The following is a 26,236-nucleotide window of genomic DNA, read 5'->3' as shown; positions in this document are numbered from 1 at the left end:
CACGTACGGTACAATGATACATGACCCCTCAGACATGGATTCCATACACACATGCTTTTACTATCTCACTAGGTCATATCTTTCCCACCTTCTCCTCTCCTCCCTCTACCCAATCATAATAAGATATTCCATGATAACATGTATTTTTCTGTTTGGATTATTTAGATAGTGGCAGTTATTGTTGACTGCCAAAGGCTGGACTGTCAAAGTCGAAAAATATCATGATTCATATGCCTTGTATTAACCCCTAATGTGTGCGCATGCTGCTCGTCGCCTGGTCCCCCGTGCGTACACATCCCCGCAGTTTGCATAAGGGACGCTCCAGCGTCTCGTGCGCATGGGATGTGTAAATACGGCGGAGTTTGTGAGCTTGTAGCGTGCGACTCGATCGTAACATATTTAACCCAAATAGCGTATATTATAGTTAATATTCCCCTTAACAATGTCAGCAAGTATGTTAAGTTTAAACGGTTCGTGGACAGAGAGATTCCTCTTTACATGCTAGGAAGGCTCAGATAAAGGTTGGAAGGTAGTGTTTAGTATCCAGCTGTAGGGTATTTTAAGGGTAATATTCCTATGATAGTTAGGAAAGATTCGCATATTCCTGCGCATAGTTATGCGCAGAAGTAGAAAATAGATAAATTGTATCTAAAATAAATTACAAATAAGTGCAGGGTAAGTGAATGGAATTCAGTCATTTCTTTCCCACAGACTGAATTCAATGGCCTTATTTACACTAAGCTTTGAGATTCTATGAAGAGGGCTTACACCTTTGTTTATGAATAGGGCCAGGTTTCTCTCCAGAATAATGAGTGCCGAGTTGTCATTGTCTCAACTGAAGGAGGGGACAGTGGGGTAAACAAAGCCCAGAGACAGAGTTTGTTTGGAAGATCCGAAACAATAGCTACCCACAACAATCCAGACAGGATTTTGGAATACTAACAAGTCCTAGTCATCACCCACTTCTTGAACTAACCAATGGCCCCTGGTGCAGGACATGTCCCACCCCCTAACCAATGGAAAAAGAGCACACAGTGTCTATTGTAGTATGTCTTGAGCTAGTGAATAAATATAGCTTGCAATAGGCTTTGACACACAAGACTCTGAAGGCTTTCTCCTTGATAGCTGAGGACTGAATTCAGGTTGCGCCGGCGAAGTATTCTCACGTATGTATATTTCTCTGCAGCCACTTTGTTACCTTTTGTGTATGCCATTCATTCTCTCTCTGTGTATTTGTGTTTGCGATCGTTCACTATTGTATATATTTATTTTTATGTTATTCTGTTTAGTTATTAATGTTAGGTTTATAGTGTATAAGCTGTAACTGTTTTTCCCCTTTTTACGTACTAAAATCATCTAGAAGGTGTTGGAACCGTACCAAGGCCCTCATTCCGAGTTGTTCGCTCGGTAAAAATCTTCGCATCGCAGCGATTTCCCGCTTAATGCGCATGCGCAATGTCCGCACTGCGACTGCGCCAAGTAAATTTGCTATGCACTTAGTAATTTTACTCACGGCTTTTTCATCGGTCTGGCGATCGTAATGTGATTGACAGGAAATGGGTGTTACTGGGCGGAAACAGGCCGTTTTATGGGCGTGTGGGAAAAAACGCTACCGTTTCCGGAAAAAACGCAGGAGTGGCCGGAGAAACGGAGGAGTGTCTGGGCGAACGCTGGGTGTGTTTGTGACGTCAAACCAGGAACAACAAGCACTGAACTGATCGCAGATGCCGAGTAAGTCTGAAGCTACTCAGAAACTGCTACGAGGTGTGTAATCGCAATATTGCGATTACTTCGTTCGCAATTTTAAGATGCTAAGATTCACTCCCAGTAGGCGGCGGCTTAGCGTGAGCAACTCTGCTAAAATCGCCTTGCGAGCGAACAACTCGGAATGACCTCCCAAGTGTTGTGTGTTTCACCAGTTATTACTAAGGGTCTCTGAGCATCTAAATCGCTCAAACAGCTTGCTTAAATAACAAAGTTAACCAGTGTTCTATCATTACAGTATCTCAGTACTAAGGTTTACAGTATAAGCATACTCTGTGTTTAAGGTTTAAAAGGTTATTGACTGTGTGTGCGCTCGCTGTGTGTACTCCGTACACCCAGCGCAGCGTGTGTACGTAACTTGCGTACCACGTGCGAAGTCTTTGTACGCAAATAGCGTACTAAGTGCGTTGCACGTGGTTTTAGCGGCCATTACGGCTTCACGGTATTAGTAAATAGCTTATGTTAAAAGGTAGATATTTGACGGGTATCCGGACTCCAGGTCGACAGCATAAAGGTCGACACACCTTAGGTCGACGCCAATTGGTCGACACCTTGGGTCGACATGGACAACATGTCGACAGGAACAAGGTCGGCATGGAAAAAGGTCGACATGAGTTTTTCACGATTTTTTTCTTTTTTTGAACCTTTTCATACTTAACGATCCACGTGGACTACGATTGGAACGGTAAAGTGTGCCGAGCGAAGCGGTAGCGGAGCGAAGGCACCATGCCCGAAGCATGGCGAGCGAACGCGGTGCACTAATTGGGGTTCCCGGTCACTCTACGAACAAAACGACACAAAAAAAACATAAACTCATGTCGACCTTTTTCCAGGTCGACCTTGTTCCTGTCGACCTTTTGTCCATGTCGACATTTTGTCCATGTCGACCTAAGGTGTGTCGACCAATTGGCGTCGACCTAAGGTGTGTCGACCTTTGTGCTGTCGACCCTCAGTCCCAGACCCATTTGACTCTATCACCCTGTCTGGTAAAATATTGGATTTCAAAAGAGGTGGAGTGGGAACCATTTATTTTGACCTGTGCAGAGGGGGAGACAAAAGTCCACTCTCTTGAAGGCTTTTTAGGTGTCAGTTGATAACAGAATTGCGTGGAAGCTAGAGTTAGTAGCGTGATGTATAAGTGAAAAGAAGACCTTGGTGGTGTTGCCGTGGGCTTCACTTCCACAGACAAAACCTACATGGTCAGTGTGTATGAGATGAGGTAGGAGAACCTTCAATCTATTAGCTAGTATTTTGGCATATGGTTTTAATTGAACATTAAGGGCAGTATTCAATTGAAGTCAGAATTGCCGTCTAGTCTGAAAGATGGCAGTTTCCAACTTTCTTTGGTCGAATCATAATTCGACTTACTTAGCAGCCTTTTTTCGGACAAGTTGGAAATTACGACTTGTCGGAAAACATGTGGATTGGCAGATTAGCCGCGGATCCACGTGTTTTGTCGGTTTGGCGGCCAAATCCAACAAGTTTTAGTCCCGTGTTCAACAATGCCAATCCGACTTTAAAAAAAAGTTGGATTGACATTGTTGCAAAAACGGCCATAACCTGTCGGATTTGGCCGCAAATTGAATACTGCCCTAAGGTGGGATATAGGGTGATATCTGGGTCAAATCCATGGGGATCCTAAAAATATCGTCTTCCATTGTTAGGCGGGATAAATTAGTTTGCTCAGAGATCGCATTACAAGTACCTAGCATAATCTGGGACAGGTGATCATTGAAAGCCTTGTAGTAGGTAATGGTGAAGCCATCTAGCCAGAACTTTTAACAGAGGGGGTAGCTTTAATAATTTAAAATCTTCAGTACATTTTACTTTCATTGCATACAAAGAATAGAGCAGGCAAGGTCTGGAAAATCATGTAATTTAGCAAACACTCTGAATGCATAGATATGGTGGCATCAGAAACTGTTCTTTAGAAATGCTAATAAATGCATAGATTTTGGCATAGTTGGTCTAAGGCCTTAGACAACTGTGAAACTTTGGAAAATTTAGCTATTTAGTTCTCCCATTCTGTTCCATATATTGAGCCTGTGTCCACGCATTAAGAGGCAAATACAGGAGTGTTAGGCACTGGCTAAGAAGTATAGTTTGTCTACAATGCTGTTAATGCTGTACCATGCAATGTCTAGTGTAGAGAAGAAACAAATTGTTAGAACTATACCAAAAAGTATTTGCCTTATTTTGTATTTAGCCACAAGATTTTGCATTATTCTGCATGCAGGGTCATCGGCCCTACCCCAATGACGCCACACAGTAGAAGCAATGCCAGTCATTGGCCCAGCTCTTTTCATAGGGATCTGGTCTGAAGATCGACAGTATCTAGGTCGACAATGTTTAGGTCGACCACTATAGGTCGACAGTCACTAGGTCGACATGGATGGAAGGTCGACAGGGTTTCTAGGTCAACATGTGCTAGGTCTAAAGGTCGACATGAGTTTTTTTTTTTTTAATTCTTTTTTTTTTTTTTTCATACTTAACGATCCACGTGGACTACGATTGGAACGGTAATCTGTGCCGAGCGAAGCGGTAGCGGAGCGAAGGCACCATGCCCGAAGCATGGCGAGCGAAGCGAGCCATGCGAGGGAACGCGGTGCACTAATTTGGGATCCCGGTCACTCTACGAAGAAAACGACACACAAAAAAAAAATCCTTCTGTCGACCTTTAGACCTGTCGACCTAGCACATGTCGACCTAGAAACCCTGTCGACCTTCCATCCATGTTGACCTAGTGACTGTCGACCTATAGTGGTCGACCTAAACATTGTCGACCTAGATACTGTCGATTTGATGAACCACACCCTTTTTCATACTATCAGTACCCTGGAATGTAAATGTAACAATACAGTGCAGCATCTTTTCTGCTCTGCGGTGGAGCTGATGCAGTGTCTCCTAAATGACCCGTTTTCCTGTAAGATAGGATTCACACTGAATTTCACTTACCTATAGTCAGAGTGGAGCATATATACAGGTATTGCTTTTTTTCTGAATCACAGAAGTAAATATGTGTGTTTTTCGTTTTTTAGGTATGGGCAGCTGAGTGGAATGGTGGAACCTATTGCTGGTGTATTAGGGGCTGTGGCCATTTCAGTGGCAGAACCACTGTTGCCCTATGCACTGGCCTTCGCTGCAGGTGCCATGGTCTATGTGGTAATGGATGATATTATTCCAGAAGCACAAACAGGGTAAGAACAAGAGTTAGATTAATATAGACATTGATGGCTCCATAGAGGACAAAGAAAATATGTTACAGTACTTGCAAAAAATAGTTTTCCTCTCTGGCATTTTGGGAGTGGAGTAGTTGCTGCTGAGTAAAACTAATACCTCTCCCACACCTAAATCAACCCATGTAGACCCCTTTCTCAGCACTCGTTGGACCAGAGTTGTACATTATCCCCATACACACTGCACGGACCTTCAGAGAACAAAGCCAACCAGCAGCCTTTTAGCCGTTCACACGGCAGCCGACCCGGGTCTGACCCAGGAATAACCCTGGTAGCAGACCTGGGTCAGACCCTTTTGTGCTGAGTCAGGACCCGAGTTGCGTCGGCTTGCCTCGGGATTAACCCACGTTATCCACTCGGTGAGAAAGGGGTATAAAAGCTGTAGTTCAGTGGTGTTGCTGGAAATAATGCAGTCATTGAGAACTTGTTAAGGCAGAAGAAAAACGAGTTTTATGGTAAGAACTTACCTTTGTTAAGACTCTTTCTGCGAGGTACACTGGTCTCCACAAGGATAGACATTGGGGTGTAGAGTAGGATCTTGATCCAAAGCACCAATAGGCTCAAAAGCTTTGACCTTCTTCCCAAGATGCATAGCGCCACCTCCTCTATCACCCCGCCTCCGTGCACAGGAGCTCAGTTTTGTTAACCAGCCCAATGCAGTAGCAAGTAAAAGAGACGACAACTGCCAGTTGCCACAAACACCACACTCTCCCGACAGGAGAAGTGTCAGCGGCTAATGCCATACCAACCCAAAGAAGCTAAGTGCGTCAGGGTGGGCGCCTTGTGGAGCCCAGTGTACCTCGCAGAAAGAGTTTTAACAAAGGTAAGTTCTTACCATAAAACTCGTTTTCTGCTGCGGGGTACACTGGGCTCCACAAGGATAGACATTGGGGATGTCCTAAAGCAGTTCTTTATGGGAGGGGACGCACAGTAGCGGGCACAAGAACCCGGCGTCCAAAGGAAGCATCCTGGGAAGCGGCGGTATCGAAGGCATAGAACCTAATGAACGTGTTCACTGAGGACCACGTAGCCGCCATGCACAATTCTTCAAGAGTCGCACCACGGCGGGCCGCCTAAGAAGGTCCAATAGACCGAGTAGAAAGGGCCGTAATGTGAGCAGGAGCTGACAGACCAGCCCTCACATAAGCATGTGCAATCACCATTCTAATCCATCTGGCCAAAGTCTGCTTGTGAGCAGGCCAGCCTCGTTTGTGAAATCCAAACAGAATAAAGAGAGAATCAGATTTCCTAACAGAAGCAGTTCTCTTCACATAGATACGGAGAGCCCGTACCACATCCAAAGACCGCTCTTTGGAAGACAAATCAGGAGAGACAAAGGCTGGAACCACAATCTCCTGATTAAGGTGGAACGAAGAAACCACCTTAGGTCAATATCCGGGGAGAGTCCTAAGAACCACCCGGTCACGGTGAAAAATCAGATATGGGGAACTACAAGACAAGGCACCCAGATCCGACACTCTTCTAGCAGAGGCACTAGCCAGCAAGAACACCACCTTAAAGGAAAGCCACTTAAGGTCAGCTGAACCAAGGGGTTCAAATGGAGGCTCTTGCAACGCCTCCAAAACCACCGACAAGTCCCAAGGAACCACAGGCGGGACATAGGGTGGTTGGATACGCAACACACCCTGAGTGAAAGTATGATCAGGTAAAGTCGCAATTTTTCTCTGAAACCACACCGACAAGGCAAAAATATGAACCTTGAGGGAGGCAAGACGCAGGCCTAACTCTAGACCTTGCTGCAGAAAAGCCAAAAGCTTGGCTGTACTAAACTTGGAAGCTTCATAATTGTTAGATGCGCACCAAACAAAGCAGGAATGCCAGACCCTATGGTAAATCCGAGCCGAAGCCGGTTTCCGGGCCCGCAACATAGTTTTAATGACCTCTTCAGAAAAACCCTTAGCCCTCAAGACGGAAGCTTCAAGAGCCACGCCGTCAAAGACAGCCGGGCTAGGTCCTGGTAGACACAGGGGCCCTGTACGAGGAGGTCTGGGCGTTGTGGAAGTAGAATTGGACGCTCTGACGATAGGCCCTGCAGGTCTGAGAACCAGTGCCATCTGGGCCACGCCGGAGCTATGAGAAGCAGATTTCCTTTTTCTTGCTTGAACTTCCGAATTACCCTGGGCAGGAGTGACACCGGAGGGAACACGTACGGCAGCCGAAACCTCCACGGCACCGCTGGCGCATCCACGAATGCTGCTTGAGGATCCCTTGTCCTTCCTCCGAAGACCGGAACCTTGTGATTGTGTCGAGACGCCATCAGATCCACATCTGGAAGACCCCACTTTTCCACGAGGAGTTGAAACACTTCTGGATGGAGGCCCCACTCGCCGGCATGCACGTCCTGACGACTGAGAAAGTCCGCTTCCCAATTCAGGACTCCCGGAATGAATATTGCCGATATTGCCGGTAGATGGCGTTCCGCCCAACGTAGAATCCGTGAGACTTCCTTCATTGCCAAACGGCTTCGAGTGCCGCCTTGATGATTTATGTAAGCCACTGTGGTGGCGTTGTCTGACTGTACTTGAACAGGACGGTTCTGAATTAAATGCTGGGCCAGGTTCAACGCATTGAAGACCGCCCGCAATTCCAGAATGTTGATCGAGAGGAGAGATTCCTCCTTGGTCCACCAACCCTGAAGGGAGTGCTGCTCCAGCACCGCGCCCCAACTGCTTAGACTGGCATCTGTCGTCAACAGGACTCAGTTGGATATCCAGAAGGGACGGCCCCTGCACAATTGTTGGTCCTGGAGCCACCAGAGCAGCGACAGACGAACCTCCGGAGTCAATGAGATCATGTGAGACCCGATCCGGGTAGGCAGGCCGTCCCACTTGGCTAGAATTAGCCTCTGGAGGAGGCGAGAATGGAATTGAGCATACTCCACCATGTCGAATGCTGATACCATGAGGCCCAGCACCTGCATTGCCGAATGTATCGACACTTGCGGACGAGAAAGGAAGCAACAAATCCTGTCCTGAAGCTTCAGGACTTTCTCCTGAGACAAGAACAACCTCTGGTTGTGAGTGTCCAACAGCGCTCCCAGGTGCACCATGCTCTGAGCAGGGACCAGGGAGGATTTCTTCCAGTTGATGAGCCACCCGTGGGCTTGTAGAAACCGGACCGTCATATCCAGATGACGTAGGAGAAGATCTGGGGAATTTGCCAGGATTAACAAGTTGTCCAGATACGGCAGTATCCTGTCCCCTTGACGGCGGAGTACCACCGTCATCACCGCCATAACTTTGGTGAAGACTCGCAGAGCCGTTGTTAAACCAAAAGGTAATGGGGGTCATTCCGAGTTGTTCGCTCGCTAGCTGCTCTTAGCAGCATTGCACACGCTAAGCCGCCGCCCTCTGGGAGTGTATCTTAGTTTAGCAGAATAGCGAACGAAAGATTAGCAGAATTGCGAATAGAAATTTCTTAGCAGTTTCTGAGTAGCTCCAGACTTACTCAGCCATTGCGACCAGCTCAGTCCTTTTCATTCCTGATTTGACGTCACAAACACACCCAGCGTTTGCCCAACCACTCCCCCATTTCTCCAGCCACTCCTGCGTTTTGCAACTCGAACGCCTGCGTTTTTCTGCACACTCCCATAAAACGGCCAGTTTCCGCCCAGAAACACCCTTTTCCTGTCAATCACACTACGATCAGCACAGCGATGAAAACGCTTCGTAATGCCGTGAGTAAAATACATAACTTTTGTGTAAAATAACTAAGCGCATGCGCTCTGCGAACCTTGCGCATGCGCAGTAAGCGACTAATCGCAGCATAGCGAAAATCGGCAACGAGCGAACAACTCGGAATGACCCCCAATGCCCGAAACTGGTAATGGATGTTGCCAATAGCAAACCTCAGGTATTGTTGATGTGACACTGCTATAGGAATATGCAGGTAAGCATCCTGTATGTCCAGGGAGACCATGTAGTCCCCAGGTTCCAAGGCTAGAACTATAGAGCGAAGGGTTTCCATACGGAACTTGGAAATCTTCACAAACCTGTTCAATGCCTTGAGGTTGAGAATGGGCCGGGAGGACCCATTCGGTTTCGGGACTAGAAACAGCGGAGAATAGTACCCCCGGCCCCTCTGAGCAAGAGGCACCCGTACTACGACTCCTGTATCCAGGAGGGTCTGTACCACCGAGTGTAGAGTTTTTGCCTTTGTCTGGTCCAAAGGGACGTCTGTCTGGCAAAATCAATGAGGGGGTCGGTTCTTGAAGGCTACGGCGTAACCTCGAGTGACGACTTCCCGTACCAAGGCATCTGAAGTGGTCTTCAACCATTCCTGGGTATACCCTAGAAGCCGGCCCCCCACCCTGGGATCCCCCAGGGGGAGGCCCGCCCCGTCATGCGGCAGGCTTATCGTCTTGGCAGCTGGCTGACGGGCAGCCCAGGCTCTTTTGGGGTTCGGCTTACAAGGTTTGGAAGTGCGGGCCTGCTTATGGTACGCCTGACCTTTTGCTTTACCTGGAGGATGAAAGGGACGAAAGGACGTACCTTTAGCCTTCGACACAAAAGGAACGGTATTAGGCAGACATGCAGTTTTGGCAGTAGCCAAGTCATCCACTATCTTTTTTAAGTCCTCCCCAAACAGAATATCTCCCTTGAAAGGGAGTACCTCCAGGGTTTTTCTAGAGTCTAGATCCACAGACCAGGATCTCAGCCACAATATCCGGCGAGCCAGGACTGACGTAGTAGAGGCCTTGGCTGCTAGGATACCGGCATCAGAAGTCGCCTCTTTAATATATAGAGAAGCTGTGACAATATATAACAAGTATTGTCTAGCATGGTCAGAGGAGATTTCAGCTTCTAACTCCAAGGCCCATAGCTTTACTTAGTATTGCTAGTCCAGTGCAGTTTTATTGTTGTTTGTAATCATTTCTGCATTGTACATGTGACTGTGTGTGCCGATAGCTGCTGTGTGGTTCCAATTCTGTGTATCTCTCACATATTGCTATCCGTATATTCTGTATATTCTTTTTCTAATTTACTAACTACGCTGGTAACGAGACTTGCGCCCCCTGTGGGACCTCCTGTGCATGTACAATCACATATTGTCCCGGTTGTTAATCCACCATGGGTGGATTCCCTGTCGACTCAGTTACAGCAGTTAAATCAGTCCTTAGTTAAACAAAAGTAAGAATTGGAAAACACCACCACCGGTGGACTCACATGTAACGCGTCTTGTGGTGTCTTCTACTCTGCCTGTCACTACCGTCACCTGCAGCCCATGTAGCTGCAATAGTGGGCCTTTGTGCAGCACCCATGAGGGTGTAAATCGCTTTCAGACAACCCTCCACACGTTTATCCGTAGGCTCTTTTAGAGACGTGACGGTAGTGACAGGTAGAGCTGAGGACACCACCATCCTAGCCACATGTGAGTCCACTGGATGAGGCGTTTCCCAATTCTTAGACAGCTCTGGAGCGAGGGGATAGCGAGCCAGCATCTTCTTTTTAGGCACAAACTTCGTACCCGGGTTTTCCCAGGGTTCCTGACGTATATCCACTAGGTGATCAGAGTGAGGTAAACCTTGTTTAACCACCTTCTGACGCTTGAACCTATCTGGTTTCTTAGGAGGGACGGATGGCTCGGGATCATCCGTAATCTGCAGAATTAACTTAATAGCCTCCAAAAGATCAGGAACATCCACATGTGAACTACCCTCCCCATCAGCCGTATCTGAGTCAGAACCTGTGGGGTCAGTGTAAGTGCCGTCTTCATCAGACGAGGTGTCAGCGACAGCAGTGGATTGTGAGGAAACAAGCGCTCGCTTAGAGGACCTCTTGGACTTAGGCGAGCGTTGGTCAGACTTTTTAGTAGTCAAGGACTGGTTCAACTTCTTTAATTGAGCAGATAAATCGTCCGCCTACGGCGGGTTAGCTGCAGGGACCACATACGGTTGTACCGGCATTGTGGGTCCCATAGGGGGTGTTAGTTTATGAACTAGCGCATGCAGAAGCGTGGAAAAAGCGGCCCACGGTGGGTCAGTATGTGCCTTCCTTTGCCACAGTCCCACTGGGGGGTAAGGAGCCCCCAGAACCAGAACCCACAGCTGCTATATTCTCCTCATATGTGCCTGTGGCTTCAGCAACACCAGCAGTGTGTTCCGCCCCAGAACCCTCAGAAGCAGACATGATATAACTTGCAGTATGAGGTAACACAGTACAATTATCAGCAGCACTATATCCCTAAACCTAAACCCCTGTGCAGTGTAGACAGCACTAGCAGAGATAAAGGAGAGATATGGTGACTAAATCACAAAGAAAAATACGTAGTACAGTATATCTTTGTGAAAATCCTATATTAGATAAAACCTGACGCACCAAGCCCCCTCAGGTTATGGAATATAGCAAGTTGAGTGAAAGACACGAAATGGACACCACTCAGCTATCAAATGCACACACAGAAAGTCACAGTTTGTACAATGCAGAGGTTATTACTGACAATAATACTGCACTGGACTAGCTTACACAGCTATATAACAAGAACTGGATGTATATCACAGGGTAATTGTACTATAAAACCCTGACTAAACGCACTCTTTCTTAACTATCACTGTCTAGAAAGGCAGGTAGAATACTTAAGTGTCATGAAAAGGCACAGCGCTGACAACCAGGCGGCTTTACATAGGAGGATTTGCCCATGCAGTCCCAGGAACAGTGAACTGAGGAATAATGGCGCCGCAGACACTGACAGGGAGTGAGGAAAAGACAGAAATGCAGCTCCAGGGCGGAAACACTTGCTGGAAATGGCGCCCTGGGGCTGGGGGAGGGGCTTCAGGTCTAAGCCTTATCCCCTCTGCTGGCAAAACCACCGGGTACTGTGGGCGATATAAAAACTGGTTTAGAGAGAAAACCTGACCTGCGCCCATACCCTGGTGATCTAGTGGGATCGCCTGTACTGCCACAGTTTCCACCGCCAGCGTGCACGGCCCGCCTCCCACTGACCGCGCCGGATCGCGATAAAGACCGGGTCCCGCAAGCGGGACCCACTTACCACCTCCCGAAGCGCGGCCACGCGATCCTGGAAAGCCCCAGCCGTGTGTGTCTAACGTGAAGAAAACCGGAGCCTCCGCTGTAGGTACCCGGCAACCAGGGCTCGGGAGTGTACAGCGCCGCTGGGGGAGAGATGGAGCTGAGCAGGCAATGTCTACTGACATCCAGCACAATCTGTGCCTCTGCTGCAGCCCTTGTAGTCTTCTTTTTTCCTCAGAAAAAGCTTTTATAGAGCTGCTGTGAGCAGCTCTTCCTGTTACATGCTTGCACTGCAAGCACCAACTACAAACTGAGCTCCTGTGCACGGAGGCGGGGTGATATAGGAGGTGGCGCTATGCATCTTGGGAAGAAGGTCAAAGCTTTTGAGCCTGTTGGTGCTTCGGATCAAGATCCTACTCTACACCCCAATGTCTATCCTTGTGGAGCCCAGTGTACCCCACAGCAGAAATGAGGATGGCACACAGCATGACCACATTGCCACCAGTCATTGCAACAAATGAATTGAAAATGCCGAGGCAGGTATTCTGATGATCCACTGAAATCCATTTTGAAATATGAAATACATGGCTAAAACATAAGAGTTAATAACAGTAGTAAAACAACTTTAATTTCCTAGTAAAAGTCTTCTTTGCAATTAAGCAAACACAAACTGCACCAATATGAGTTTCACAAGTGCTTCCATATGAGTGGGATGGCATATTCCAGTCAGGCCTGAGGCCTGGGACACAGTAGAGGCAGCAGCGGCTGTTGCCTCAGGTACAAGCATGTCAGCACTGAACAGACATTCAGTTTTTTCTGCCTCAGATCTGGCAGCGCAGATTAAGTACTTTTCTATCAGAATCCATCATGAGTATTATAAACACACAATTTGGATTTCACAAGTTACCTATTTATCAATGTGCCATACACAGGTGTAGTACATGTCAAAACTCCCAGTTAATTTACCTTCTGCTTTGTGCCACATTAGCAAAATGGCTCATAACATCAATTCTATTTCTGAAAGCATAATACAGGTTGAGTATCCCATATCCAAATATTCCGAAATACGTAATATTCCGAAAATGCTGAATTTTTTGAGCGAGATAGTGAAACCTTTGTTTTCTGATGGCTCAATATACAGAAACTTTGTTTAATACACAAAGTTATTAAAAATATTGTGTTAAATGACCTTCAGGCTGTGTGTCGAAGGTGTATATGAAACATAAATGCATTCTGTGCTTAGACTTAGGTCCCATCTCCATGATATCTCATTATGGTATGCAATGGGCTAGTCTACCACTGCTATGCAGATGATACACAACGGTACTTGTCCTTTGCTCCGGGCACTGATAACCCAATAGCAACCCTAAATGGCTGTCTAGCTGAACTTCAGGAGTGGATGAGTGCCAGTTGGCTGCGACTGAACACGGTTAAAACAGAGGTCCTTATGATAGGACCGCAACATCAAAGGACAAGACTGCAGCATAGCCAACCAACTCGACTTACAAACCACTGGTCGTGTGCGGAATCTTGGCGTTGTCCTGGGTGGTGGCTTGACACTTAAACAACAGATATCAGCCACAATCAAATCCTCATTCTTTCACCTGAGGAAGATAGCCAGAATCAAGCACTTAACTCCCTCAGATGATCTGCCAAAAGTCATCCATGCATTTCTATCATCTCGATTAGACTACTGTAATGCCCTCTACCTTGGTCTCCCAGCAAAAGAATTGCACCGCTTACAGCTGGTGCAAAACACAGCTGCTAGGCTGTTAACCAACCAGCCCCGTTCTAGCCACATAACACCCATCCTCTACTCCCTTCACTGGCTGCCTGTAAGATGGCGAATCATCTTCAAGATTGGCTTACTGAGCTTCAAAGCACTACATGACCAAGGTCCAAGGTACCTGAAGCAGCTTCTGACCCTATACTGCCCCACTCTATTACTGCGATCTGTAGATTAAGGACTTTTGGCAGTACCTAGAATCTCCCGTATTTCATCTGGGGGTTGAGCTTTTAGTCATGCGGATCCGACTCTATGGAACTCACTTCCCCGCACAGTGCGAGAGGCCCTAACTATAGAATCCTTCAAAAGTAGACTCAAGACTTTCCTTTTCTCTATCGTCCTAGTGGATGCTGGGGTTCCTGAAAGGACCATGGGGAATAGCGGCTCCGCAGGAGACAGGGCACAAAAAGTAAAGCTTTAGGATCAGGTGGTGTGCACTGGCTCCTCCCCCTATGACCCTCCTCCAAGCCTCAGTTAGATTTTTGTGCCCGGCCGAGAAGGGTGCAATCTAGGTGGCTCTCCTAAAGAGCTGCTTAGAAAAGTTTAGCTTAGGTTTTTTATTTTACAGTGAGTCCTGCTGGCAACAGGATCACTGCAACGAGGGACTTAGGGGAGAAGAAGTGAACTCACCTGCGTGCAGGATGGATTGGCTTCTTTGGCTACTGGACATTAGCTCCAGAGGGACGATCACAGGTACAGCCTGGATGGTCACCGGAGCCTCGCCGCCGGCCCCCTTGCAGATGCTGAAACGAGAAGAGGTCCAGAATCGGCGGCAGAAGACTCCTCAGTCTTCTTAAGGTAGCGCACAGCACTGCAGCTGTGCGCCATTTCCTCTCAGCACACTTCACACGGCAGTCACTGAGGGTGCAGGGCGCTGGGAGGGGGGCGCCCTGGGAGGCAAATGAAAACCTTTTTTGGCTAAAAATACCTCACATATAGCCTCCGGGGGCTATATGGAGATATTTAACCCCTGCCAGAATCCATTAAAGAGCGGGAGACGAGCCCGCCGAAAAAGGGGCGGGGCCTATCTCCTCAGCACACAGCGCCATTTTCCCTCACAGAAAGGCTGGAGGGAAGGCTCCCAGGCTCTCCCCTGCACTGCACTACAGAAACAGGGTTAAAACAGAGAGGGGGGGCACTAATTTGGCGTTAGAAATATATAAAAGATGCTATAAGGGAAAACACTTATATAAGGTTGTCCCTATATAATTATAGCGTTTTTGGTGTGTGCTGGCAAACTCTCCCTCTGTCTCTCCAAAGGGCTAGTGGGTCCTGTCCTCTATCAGAGCATTCCCTGTGTGTGTGCTGTGTGTCGGTACGTGTGTGTCGACATGTATGAGGACGATGTTGGTGAGGAGGCGGAGCAATTGCCTGTAATGGTGATGTCACTCTCTAGGGAGTCGACACCGGAATGGATGGCTTATTAGGGAATTACGTGATAATGTCAACACGCTGCAAGGTCGGTTGACGACATGAGACGGCCGACAAACAATTAGTACCGGTCCAGACGTCTCAGAAACACCGTCAGGGGTTTTAAAACGCCCGTTTACTTTAGTCGGTCGACACAGACACGGACACTGAATCCAGTGTCGACGGTGAATAAACAAACGTATTCCTTATTAGGGCCACACGTTAAGGGCAATGAAGGAGGTGTTACATATTTCTGATACTACAAGTACCACAAAAGAGGGTATTATGTGGGATGTGAAAAAACTACCGTAGTTTTTCCTGAATCAGATAAATTAAATGAAGTGTGTGATGATGCGTGGGTTCCCCCCGATAGAAAATTATGGGCGGTATACCCTTTCCCGCCAGAAGTTAGGGCGCGTTGGGAAACACCCCTTAGGGTGGATAAGGCGCTCACACGCTTATCAAAACAAGTGGCGGTACCGTCTATAGATAGGGCCGTCCTCAAGGAGCCAGCTGACAGGAGGCTGGAAAATATCATAAAAAGTATATACACACATACTGGTGTTATACTGCGACCAGCGATCGCCTCAGCCTGGATGTGCAGAGCTGGGGTGGCTTGGTCGGATTCCCTGACTAAAAATATTGATACCCTTGACAGGGACAGTATTTTATTGACTATAGAGCATTTAAAGGATGCATTTTCTATATATGCGAGATGCACAGAGGGATATTTGCACTCTGGCATCAAGAGTAAGTGCGATGTCCATATCTGCCAGAAGATGTTTATGGACACGACAGTGGTCAGGTGATGCAGATTCCAAACGGCACAAAGGTGTATTGCCGTATAAAGGAAGAGGAGTTATTTGGGGTCGGTCCATCGGACCTGGTGGCCACGGCAACTGCTGGAAAATCCACCGTTTTTACCCTAAGTCACATCTCTGCAGAAAAAGACACCGTCTTTTCAGCCTCAGTCCTTTCGTCCCTATAAGAGTCATATCTGCCCAGGGATAGAGGAAAGGGAAGAAGACTGCAGCAGGCAGCCCATTCCCAGGAACAGAAGCGTTCCACCGCTTCTGCCAAGCTCTCAGCATGACGCTGGGACCGTACAGGACCCCTGGATCCTACATGTAATATCCCAGGGGTACAGATTGGAATGTCGAGACGTTTCCCCTTCGCAGGCTCCTGAAGTCTGGTTTACCAAGGTCTCCCTCCGACAAGGAGGCAGTATGGGAAACAATTCACAAGCTGTATTCCCAGCAGGTGATAATCAAATTACCCCTCCTACAACAAGAAAAGGGGTATTATTCCACATTATATTGTGGTACTGAAGCCAGAAGGCTAGGTGAGACCTATTCTAAATCTAAAAAAATTTGAACACTTACAAAGGTTCAAATCAAGATGGAGTCACTCAGAGCAGTGATAACGAACCAGGAAGAAGGGGACTATATAGTGTCCCGAGACATCAGGGATGCTTACCTCCATGTCCAAAATTTGCCCTTCTCACTAAGGGTACCTCAGGTTCGTGGTACAGAACTGTCACTATCAGTTTCAGACGCTGCCGTTTGGATTGTCCACGGCACCCCGGGTCTTTACCAAGGTAATGGCCGAAATGATGATTCTTCTTCGAAGAAAAGGCGTCTTAATTATCCCTTACTTGGACGATCTCCTGATAAGGGCAAAGTCCAGGGAACAGTTGGAGGTCGGAGTAGCACTATCTCGGATACTGCTACAACAGCACGGGTGGATTCTAAATATTCCAAAATCGCAGCTGATCCCGACGACAAGTCTGCTGTGCCTAGGGATGATTCTGGACACAGTCCAGAAAAAGGTGTTTCTCCCGGAAGAGAAAGCCAGGGAGTTATCCGAGCTAGTCAGGAACCTCCTAAAATCAGTGCATCATTGCACAAGGGTCCTGGTAAAGATGGTGACTTCCTACGAAGCAATTCCATTCGGCAGATTTCACGCAAGAATTTTTCAGTGGGATCTGCTGGACAAATGGTCCGGATCGCATCTTCAGATGCATCAGCGGATAACCCTATATCCAAGGACAAGGGTGTCTCTCCTGTGGTGGTTACAGAGTGCTCATCTTCTAGAGGGCCGCAGATTCGGCATTCAGGATTGGATGCTGGTGACCACAGAGGCCAGCCCGAGAGGCTGGGGAGCAGTCACACAAGGAAAAAATTTCCAGGGAGTGTGATCAAGTCTGGAGACTTTTCTCCACATAAATATACTGGAGCTAAGGGTAAATTTATAATACTCTAAGCTTAGCAAGACCTCTGCTTCAAGGTCAGCCGGTATTGATCCAGTGGGAAAAACATCACGGCAGTCGCCCACGTAAATAGACAGGGCGGCACAAGAAGCAGGAGGGCAATGGCAAAAACTGCAAGGACTTTTCGCTGGGCGGAAAATCATGTGATAGCACTGTCAGCAGTGTTTCATTCCGGGAATGGAAACTGGGAAGCAGACTTCCTCAGCAGGCACGACCTCCACCCGGCAGAGTGGAAACTTCATCGGGAAGTTTTCCACATGATTGTAAACCGTTGGGAAATACCAAAGGTGGACATGATGGCGTCCCGTCTGAACAAAAAACGGGACAGGTATTGCGCCAGGTTAAGAGACCCTCAGGCAATAGCTGTGGACGTTCTGGTAACACCATGGATGTACCAGTCGGTGTATGTGTTCCATCCTCTGCTTCTCATACCTAAGGTACTGAGACTTATAAGATGTAGAGGAGTAAGAACTATACTCATGGCTCCGGATTGGCCAAGAAGGACTTGGTACCCGGAACTTCAAGAGATGCTCACAGAGGACTTATGGCCTCTGCCGCTAAGAAGGGACTTGTTTCAGCAAGTACCATGTCTGTTCCAAGACTTACCGCAGCTGCGTTTGACGGCATGGCGGTGGAACGCCGGATCCTAAGGGAAAAAGGCATTCCGGAAGAGGTCATTCCTACCCTGGTCAAAGCCAGAAAGGAGGTGACCGCACAACATTATCACCACATGTGGCAAAAATATGTTGCGTGGTGTGAGGCCAGAAAGGCCCCACGAAGAAATTTCAACTCGGTCGATTCCTGCATTTCCTGCAAACAGGAGTGTCTATGGGCCTCAAATTGGGGTCCATTAAGGTTCAAATTTCGGCCCTGTCGATTTTCTTCCAGAAAGAAGTGGCTTCAGTTCCTGAAGTCCAGAAGTTTGTCAAGGGAGTATTGCATATACAACCCCCTTTTGTGCCTCCAGTGGCACTGTGGGATCTCAACGTAGTTCTGGGATTCCTCAAATCACATTGGTTTAAAACCAGTCAAATCTGTGGATTTGAAGCATCTCACATGAAAAGTGACCATGCTCTTGGCCCTGGCCTGGACCAGGCGAGTGTCAAATTGGTGGGTTTTTTCTCAAAAAAGCCCATATCTGGTTGTCCATTTGGACAGGGCAGAGCTGCGGACTCGTCCCCAGTTCTCTCCCTAAGGTGGTGTCAGTGTTTCACCTGAACCAGCTTATTTTGGTGCCTTGCGCCTACTAGGGACTTGGAGGACTCCAGGTTGCTAGATGTTGTCAGGGCCCTGTAAATATAGGTTCCAGGACGGCTGGAGTCAGGAAAACTGACTTGCTGTTATCCTGTATGCACCCAACAAACTGGGTGCTCTTGCTTCTAAGCAGACTATTGCTAGTTGGATGTGTAATACAATTCAGCTTGCACATTCTGTGGCAGGCCTGCCACAGCCAAAATATGTAAATGCCCATTCCACAAGGAAGGTGGGCTTATCTTGGGCGGCTGCCCGAGGGGTCTCGGCTTTACAACTTTGCCGAGCGGCTATTTAGTCAGGGGCAAACACGTTGGTAAAATCCTACAAATTTGATACCCTGGCTAAGGAGGCCCTGGAGTTCTCTCATTCGGTGCTGCAGAGTCATCCGCACTCTCCCGCCCGTTTGGGAGCTTTGGTATTATCCCCATGGTCCTTTCAGGAACCCCAGCATCCACTAGGACGATAGAGAAAATAAGAATTTACTTACCGATAATTCTATTTCTCGGAGTCCGTAGTGGATGCTGGGCGCCCATCCCAAGTGCGGATTATCTGCAATACTTGTACATAGTTACAAAAATCGGGTTATTATTGTTGTGAGCCATCTTTTCAGAGGCTCCGCTGTTATCATACTGTTAACTGGGTTCAGATCACAGGTTGTACAGTGTGATTGGTGTGGCTGGTATGAGTCTTACCCGGGATTCAAAATCCTTCCTTATTGTGTACGCTCGTCCGGGCACAGTATCCTAACTGAGGCTTGGAGGAGGGTCATAGGGGGAGGAGCCAGTGCACACCACCTGATCCTAAAGCTTTACTTTTTGTGCCCTGTCTCCTGCGGAGCCGCTATTCCCCATGGTCCTTTCAGGAACCCCAGCATCCACTACGGACTCCGAGAAATAGAATTATCGGTAAGTAAATTCTTATTTTTACTCAAGCATTCCCATAATTGTCCCTTTAGTATCTTCATGCTTCTGTATTTTAAGAAAAGCTGTCCTGTACTTCATTATTTTCTGTACTGTACTATATTATGCTATGTATCTGTTAAGTTCCTTGAGTCCTATTGGAAAAAGAGCGCTATATAAATAAAATTATTATTATTATTATAATTATTCCAAAATACGGAAAAATCCGATATCCAAAATACTTCTGGTCCCAAGCATTTTGGATATGGTATACTCAACCTACGTACATTCCCAATAATACAACTGAGAGAATGGTACTATGCATGTCAGATGAATGAAGTATGCAGTATGTATGTACTGGCTTTCTACATGGTATCATCTTTGTCTAGCAGAGAACTGTATGCGATTGATAGTTACCTCCACAAACATGCATTAGGAAGTTAAGCTTTCTTGGTCACTGAAACTCCTGCCAATTGCACCGCAACCTTTCTTTCAAATGCATTTGTCACAAAGTCTTCTCATGCATCCATGCTACCTATAATTATGTGCAACGGAGGCATTTCAGCAGTTGTATACATGACCAGTATCATGCTGATATCATTTTTTTAATTCCTTCCCTATAGGCAGCTTGTTTTTCAGCCTTGTATTGAGCTAATTTTTGGTACTTTTTGGGTTGGTAATATTCTGCCATCAATGTCAGTAATTATTCTGTGCAGCAGTATTCAGAAGAAGACTGAAATACACAGTAGTTTCCAGGGGGTGGGGTGCTATGTTTTTATTTATTTTTCTTTTATTTGCATCCCCAATTTCTATAAAAGAGCCCTTCTGTTTGAAAGTAGGAACTCACCTCTTCAAGTGAGTGTGATCCCATATCTGTAGGAGCCATAATGAGAGATAGTGGGTTGTTGTTTTTTTTGTTGGAGCCAGAACTCATTCCTCCTTGTGCTGGGGGCTTGGAAATAAAGGTGATGGTAAAAGTGGTGATAAACTGGAGGAAGATGGGAAGTAAAAAGTGGAATTAAAAGTGTTGCTAATGTCAAAAAAACTACATAGCAATTACAGAAAATGATTACTCATTCATGTGTGCAAACATGGTGAAAACATACAAACACCACCAAGATATTGTTCTGTAAAGCTATAAAACTCCCACTTGACAAAGCTGTACGTGAAGACTTTGTTTCATATATAAGTGCATTTGATACCAGCTATAGCCTACACTATCACATCTACTGTTGGTGACCATGCTGGGGTGCCCCATTTACCTCCTGTCCTTTCACAGTCACGCAGAAAGCCTCTGGCTCCCACATCGATACTCATCTCTTGCTGCTGTGAACATCCATTATTGGCTACCGGTTTTCCTATTTAAAACAGTGGACAATCACTAACGTAAGAGATGACGATACAGATAATTACAGACTCCTGACAACTGCATCTGCAAAACTCAATGTCAATTCTGCTGTTTCTAGTCTCTTTTTTTTTTTTTTTTTTTTTTTTTATGTACAATTCCTAAAGCTTTTATTTTTTTAATTTGGAATATATATCCTGAACATTTTGTCTTTATCACAGAGGCAATGGGAAACTGGCATCCTGGACCTGTATATTTGGCTTTATTGTGATGATGTCCTTAGACGTTGGGCTGAGCTGAGCACTGCAGCGCAAACGGACTTAAACGACCGGAAGAGGCGCTGGGCGCTACATCTCAAATGTTTACAGTTTTTGAAAAATGCTAGCTTTTATAAATGAATGATTCCTTGGTGTATTTATCTGATATTTTGCATGCTGATGATTTGGAGATAATTAAGAAATGATCTTTGCAGAAATGGATGTGGGGTTATGTGGCCGGCATAGACGATGGAAGCGGTGAATTAATGTGCAGCATTAGGTGCTATCTGTGTGGTGGGTTGTTTGGGATGATACAGAGAATAGTGCATTGCCTGCTAACATGGAATGGAATCTGAATGGGACATGTTCTGTTTTAGCCTCAGGAAATGCTTTACTTTGCTTAACAAAATCAGTACTAGAAAACTGAATGAATACACACGTGTCTTACTGTATAAAGAAAACATTTATATGCCTCTGTTATTCTGCTGTTAGTTACAAGGTAAATAAATATTTCTATATATTGCAGTGTTATACCTTTATTTTTAATGTAGGTCATTTGGTTGGTATTTTGTTTCTCTTTTAATATTATTTTATGAATCACTCTCAAGATGGTTAGACTCATTGGTGATGTATCGTTGGAAGACTGCTGGCTGGATAATTTTACTATAGTCCTTGAATGCCCCAAACACACGTGTTGCTGCGGTTACTTCATGAACTTGTGATTGAAACCAATTTAACACTTTGCTGACTGTTTAGTCTTAAGACAGTTAATTGGTTGGTTGACTGCTCACAGGACCTGTCATACTGTTGCAAAGGGTCATAATGCACAATCTATACTTCTTTTGCGCTCTTAGCATCACTGTTACCTATTAACACGATTGCCATGTAATACAGCACCGAATTCTCATCACATTATAAAGTCTCAATATAGTCCTGCTCCTTGCTTATTGTTGCTGTCTTCTGCTACTGACACATTGTAACCTCTGCTATAACTGGCTGCTGCTGCTGCTATTTCTGAATCAAGTGTACCATGGGCAGGCAGCATTTATAATCACTAGCCACTCTTTCAATCTCCACCTAGTAGGTGCCCCATGCAGCAGCTGAACAAGGTAGACATGTAACCACAGGGAACCCTAACAATACACAGCTCCTTCCAGGAAACTGCTGCTTTTATCATGTAGACATTAAACCTATAACAGTGATCATAAAATTGGGATTTATAGAGATGGGGATAAAACCATTATGTGGCATAAGAAATTTATCTTAAAGAACACATTCAGACATAAGTGACCCCCTTGACCAAGAGAAAAAAGTTTGTTACTCATTCTGTGTGAAACTACTGCAATTGTGTCCAGCCAGTATGCTGGGGTGGTCTTCAGGTTGCCGGCGGCCAGGCTTCCAACGACAACCATACCGGCACCGGAATCCCGACTGCCGGCATACCGACAACTTCTCTCCCTCTTGGGGGTCCACGACCCCCCTGGAGGGAGAATTAGATAGCGTGCCACCGTGCCCACAGCGTGGCGAGCGCAGCAGGCCCGCAAGGGGCTCATTTGCGCTTGCCCAGCTGTCGGTATGCCGGCGGTCGGGATTCCGGCGCCGGTATGCTGGTTGCCGAGAGCCCGGCTGCCGGCAACACATACTACACCCAGTATGTTGATATACTTGATCCAAAAGTCAACATTTATTCCTGGTTGAATAACTTACATTTAGGTAATTGGGGTATTTAACACGGGAGAAATCTGTGATATCGCCTATGTTAAATCAACATACCACTGAATACGTAGGGGCCCATTTATCAATGAGCGATAAAACATGTTGGTAATGATAAATGGTGCTCCAGCCAATAAGCTGGATCATGAGCAGATTTATGTAGCGGATAGTGGAAAACGGAAATTTAAAATCTATTAACAAAGAACAATTTGCATGAGATGGAAAATCTTGAGAATGTAGTATATGGGGAGAGGGTCAATAAAAGCAACTGTCCTGGGACAAACACTAATTCATTTTCTTTTGGTGATGACGTTAAAAAAATGGGATAGTGAGATTAAATATGGAAACCGCTTTAGGAATACTAGTCGGGAGAAAGTTGCGTATCAGAAGGCAGCTGCTAAAAAAATAAATCTATAATAAGGGAGTAAATGACCCCCAAAAATGAGTTTAATTTATTGCTCATACCGATATGGCCTCAGTTTTGTGTAACTGTGTATTAAAATAAGAATAAGTGTCTGATTCTGAGTTGGACGCTGCAGCGACCGTGTGTGTATGTTTTGCTGATATTACTTCTGCGACTTTATGCACATACTGCTACACGCCCTTCCCTGGTGCATCTGAATGAGACGCCCGCTGTGCATGGACTGAGACGCCCCCGCTGTGCATGTACCGAGTGAGACGCCCCGCTGTTCAGGTACTGAGTGAGACGCCCCGCTGTGCACGTATTTAGGCCCTCATTCCGAGTTGAGGGCCTAAATGCCACCCACGGGGGAGTGTGTTTTCGCTTTGCAAGTGTGCGATCGCACGTGCAGCCGAGCGGTACAATTTTTTTTTTTTGGCAGTTTTTGAGTAGGTCTGAACTTACTCAGCCCTTACGATCACTTCAGCCTGTCCTGTCCTGGAATTGACGTCAGACACCCGCCCTGCAAACGCCTGGACATGCCTGCGTTTTCCCTACCACTCCCAGAAAACGGTCAGTTGACACCCATAAACGCCCTCTTCCTGTCAATCTCCTTGCGATCGGCTGTGTGAATGGATTCGTCGCTAGAAGCAGTGCACAGCAACAATGCTCTTTGTACCCGTATGACGCGCGTGCCCATTACGACTCATGCGCAGTTTGGGTGTTTTTTTTACCTAATCGCTGCCCTGTGAAAATCGGCAGCAAGCGATCATCTCGGAATGACATCCTGCTGTGCACGTACAGAGTGAGACGCCCCGCCGTGCACGTACAGAGTGAGACGCCCCGCCGTGCACGTACAGAGTGAGACGCCCCGGACATTTGTACCATTACCCCCCGCTTCTTTTACTGCCCGCACGCCCGGTGGGGATGCCAGCAGGGGGAGTAGGCCGGACCTGAGGCCCCTCCCCTTCAGCCCCAGGGCGCCATTTCTGCAATGTTCCCGCCCTGGAGCTGCATATCTCTCCCTCACTCCTGATAAGCAGCCATTACAGGTTGAGCTGAGCTGTTTCTAGGACTGCTGGGGCAAATCCTCCTCTGTGGAACCGCCTGACTGCCAGTGCTGTGCTTCATACAGGACACTAGAGTATTCTACCTGTCACTGCGACTGTGCTAGTTAAGAAAGAGTGCATACTGTCAGAGTTGTGTGGTACAAACACCCTGTGATATACATCCAGTGCTTACTGTGTTTGTTATATCTATTATTATCACATATAGCCATACTGAGTATTACTTTGTATTTCTAGTCTAGTGCAGTTTATGGTACATCATTTCTGCATGGTACGTTTGTGACTATATACGTGTGTGTGCATGTAGCCAGAGGCGGAACTACCGCCAGTGCAACCAGTGCGTTGCACTGGGGCCCGCCACTGTCCCGGGGCCCAAAGCATGTAATGAGTCAAACTGACTCATTACATTCCACTGTGTGCTGTGGGCAACCGCTGCCCGCAGCACACAGCCGCCCGCAGGACACAGGAGAGGAGCGCAGCGGTCACGGGGGTAAAGAGAAGGAGGGAGGTGGAGGAGGGAGCCGCAGCAGTGCTTTGTTACTGGTTGAGGCGCTGCTGCTGCTGTCCCTCTGCTTCACTATAGGCTGTCTTACGCTGCTGTGAAGCGCATCCCAGCCATTCACAGCGGCGGAGAACAGCCTATAGTGAAGCAGAGGGACAGCAGCAGCAGCGCCTCCACCAATAACACAGCGCTGCTGCGGCTCCCTCCTCCACCTCCCTCCTCCTCCTTCTCTCCTGCTCGGGAATCGTGATCCATCTCTGCCAGAAGCTGCACCGAGGAGCCTGAGCCAGCGGAGAGGGTAAGTATAATTAATTCATTCTTTTCTCTTTCTTTCTTTCTTTCTTTTCATGTGTAAAAAGGGGGACTGTCTGCCATGATGTGTAAAAAGGGTGAATCTGCCTGCCACAATGTGTAAAAAGGGGGAATCTGCCTGCCGTGATGTGTAAAAAGGGGACGCTGTCTGCCGCAATGTGTAAAAAGGGGGAATCTGCTTGCCGTAATGTGTAAAAAGGGGGGCGCTGTCTGCCGTAATGTGTAACAAGGGGACGCTGTCTGCCGTAATGTGTAACAAGGGGACGCTGTCTGCCGTTATCTGTAAAAAGGGCACGCTGTCTGCCGTTATGTGTAACAAGGGCACGCTGTCTGCCGTTATGTGTAAAAAGGGGACGCTGTCTGCCGTAATGTGTAAAAAGAGGAATCTGTCCGCCGTAAGGTGTAAAGGGTCTCTACCTGGTGTAGTGGTGCTACTGTGCAGCGTAATTTGAATAATGGAGACTACTGTGCACCGTTTTATGAATTGGTATTATTTTGTGGCCACACCCCTTCCCCACGAAGCCACGCCACTATGTATTTTTGTGCGCGCCTACGGCGCGCACTGCCCCTGTTTTGCATGCAGGGGTGGGGCTCCGATGCCGTTTCTTGCACACAGTGCTAAAATGTCTAGTTACGGCACTGTTGCTAGGTATCCATTTCTCTGGCCCTGAGCAGGTCCCCCTCACCAGATCCTCTCCAGGGGTGAGGGGGTGGACTTGGATGGGATGGGGGGGCAAAGCATTTTGTCGCACCTGGGCCCACCGCTCGCTAGTTCCGCCACTGCATGTAACTGCTGCGTGGTTGCCTTATTGCAGGGTATTTCACTCAGCGTGCTATTCCTATATTACTATACCTGTGGGGGCCAAGTGTTTCAGGTTTTTCTCTGATAATATAGGTTTGTCTCACAAGATATACTACTGGAGTATTTTTTACTTGTGAAGTATAGTCACCATATATTTTATTCCTATTGAACCCTCGGTCTGTGCCAGCTTCGGCTGTTATTGTGAGAGTTCTTATTAGGTATAGTGCTGCT

The 26,236-nt window shown here is 47.0% G+C and overlaps 1 protein-coding gene across 7 annotated transcripts in view; it reads left to right on the top strand.

Moving 5' to 3' along the window:
• SLC39A11 (solute carrier family 39 member 11) overlaps positions 1–21,732 on the top strand; it is a 1,124,245-nt gene extending 1,102,513 nt beyond the window's left edge. For all 7 annotated transcript variants that reach the window (XM_063961150.1, XM_063961149.1, XM_063961147.1 and 4 more), the window contains exons 9-10: positions 4,803–4,961; positions 21,174–21,732. In XM_063961150.1, coding sequence (XP_063817220.1) covers positions 4,803–4,961; positions 21,174–21,252 — 238 coding nt within the window. In that variant the 3' untranslated portion in view covers positions 21,253–21,732. The remainder of the gene's footprint in view (positions 1–4,802; positions 4,962–21,173) is intronic.
• The last annotated feature ends 4,504 nt before the right edge of the window (positions 21,733–26,236 follow it).

This window comes from Pseudophryne corroboree, chromosome 3, assembly GCF_028390025.1.
Source record: "Pseudophryne corroboree isolate aPseCor3 chromosome 3, aPseCor3.hap2, whole genome shotgun sequence".
In the NCBI taxonomy this organism is placed as follows: Eukaryota; Metazoa; Chordata; class Amphibia; order Anura; family Myobatrachidae; genus Pseudophryne; species Pseudophryne corroboree.
This window is presented reverse-complemented; position numbering and strand designations above follow the sequence as displayed.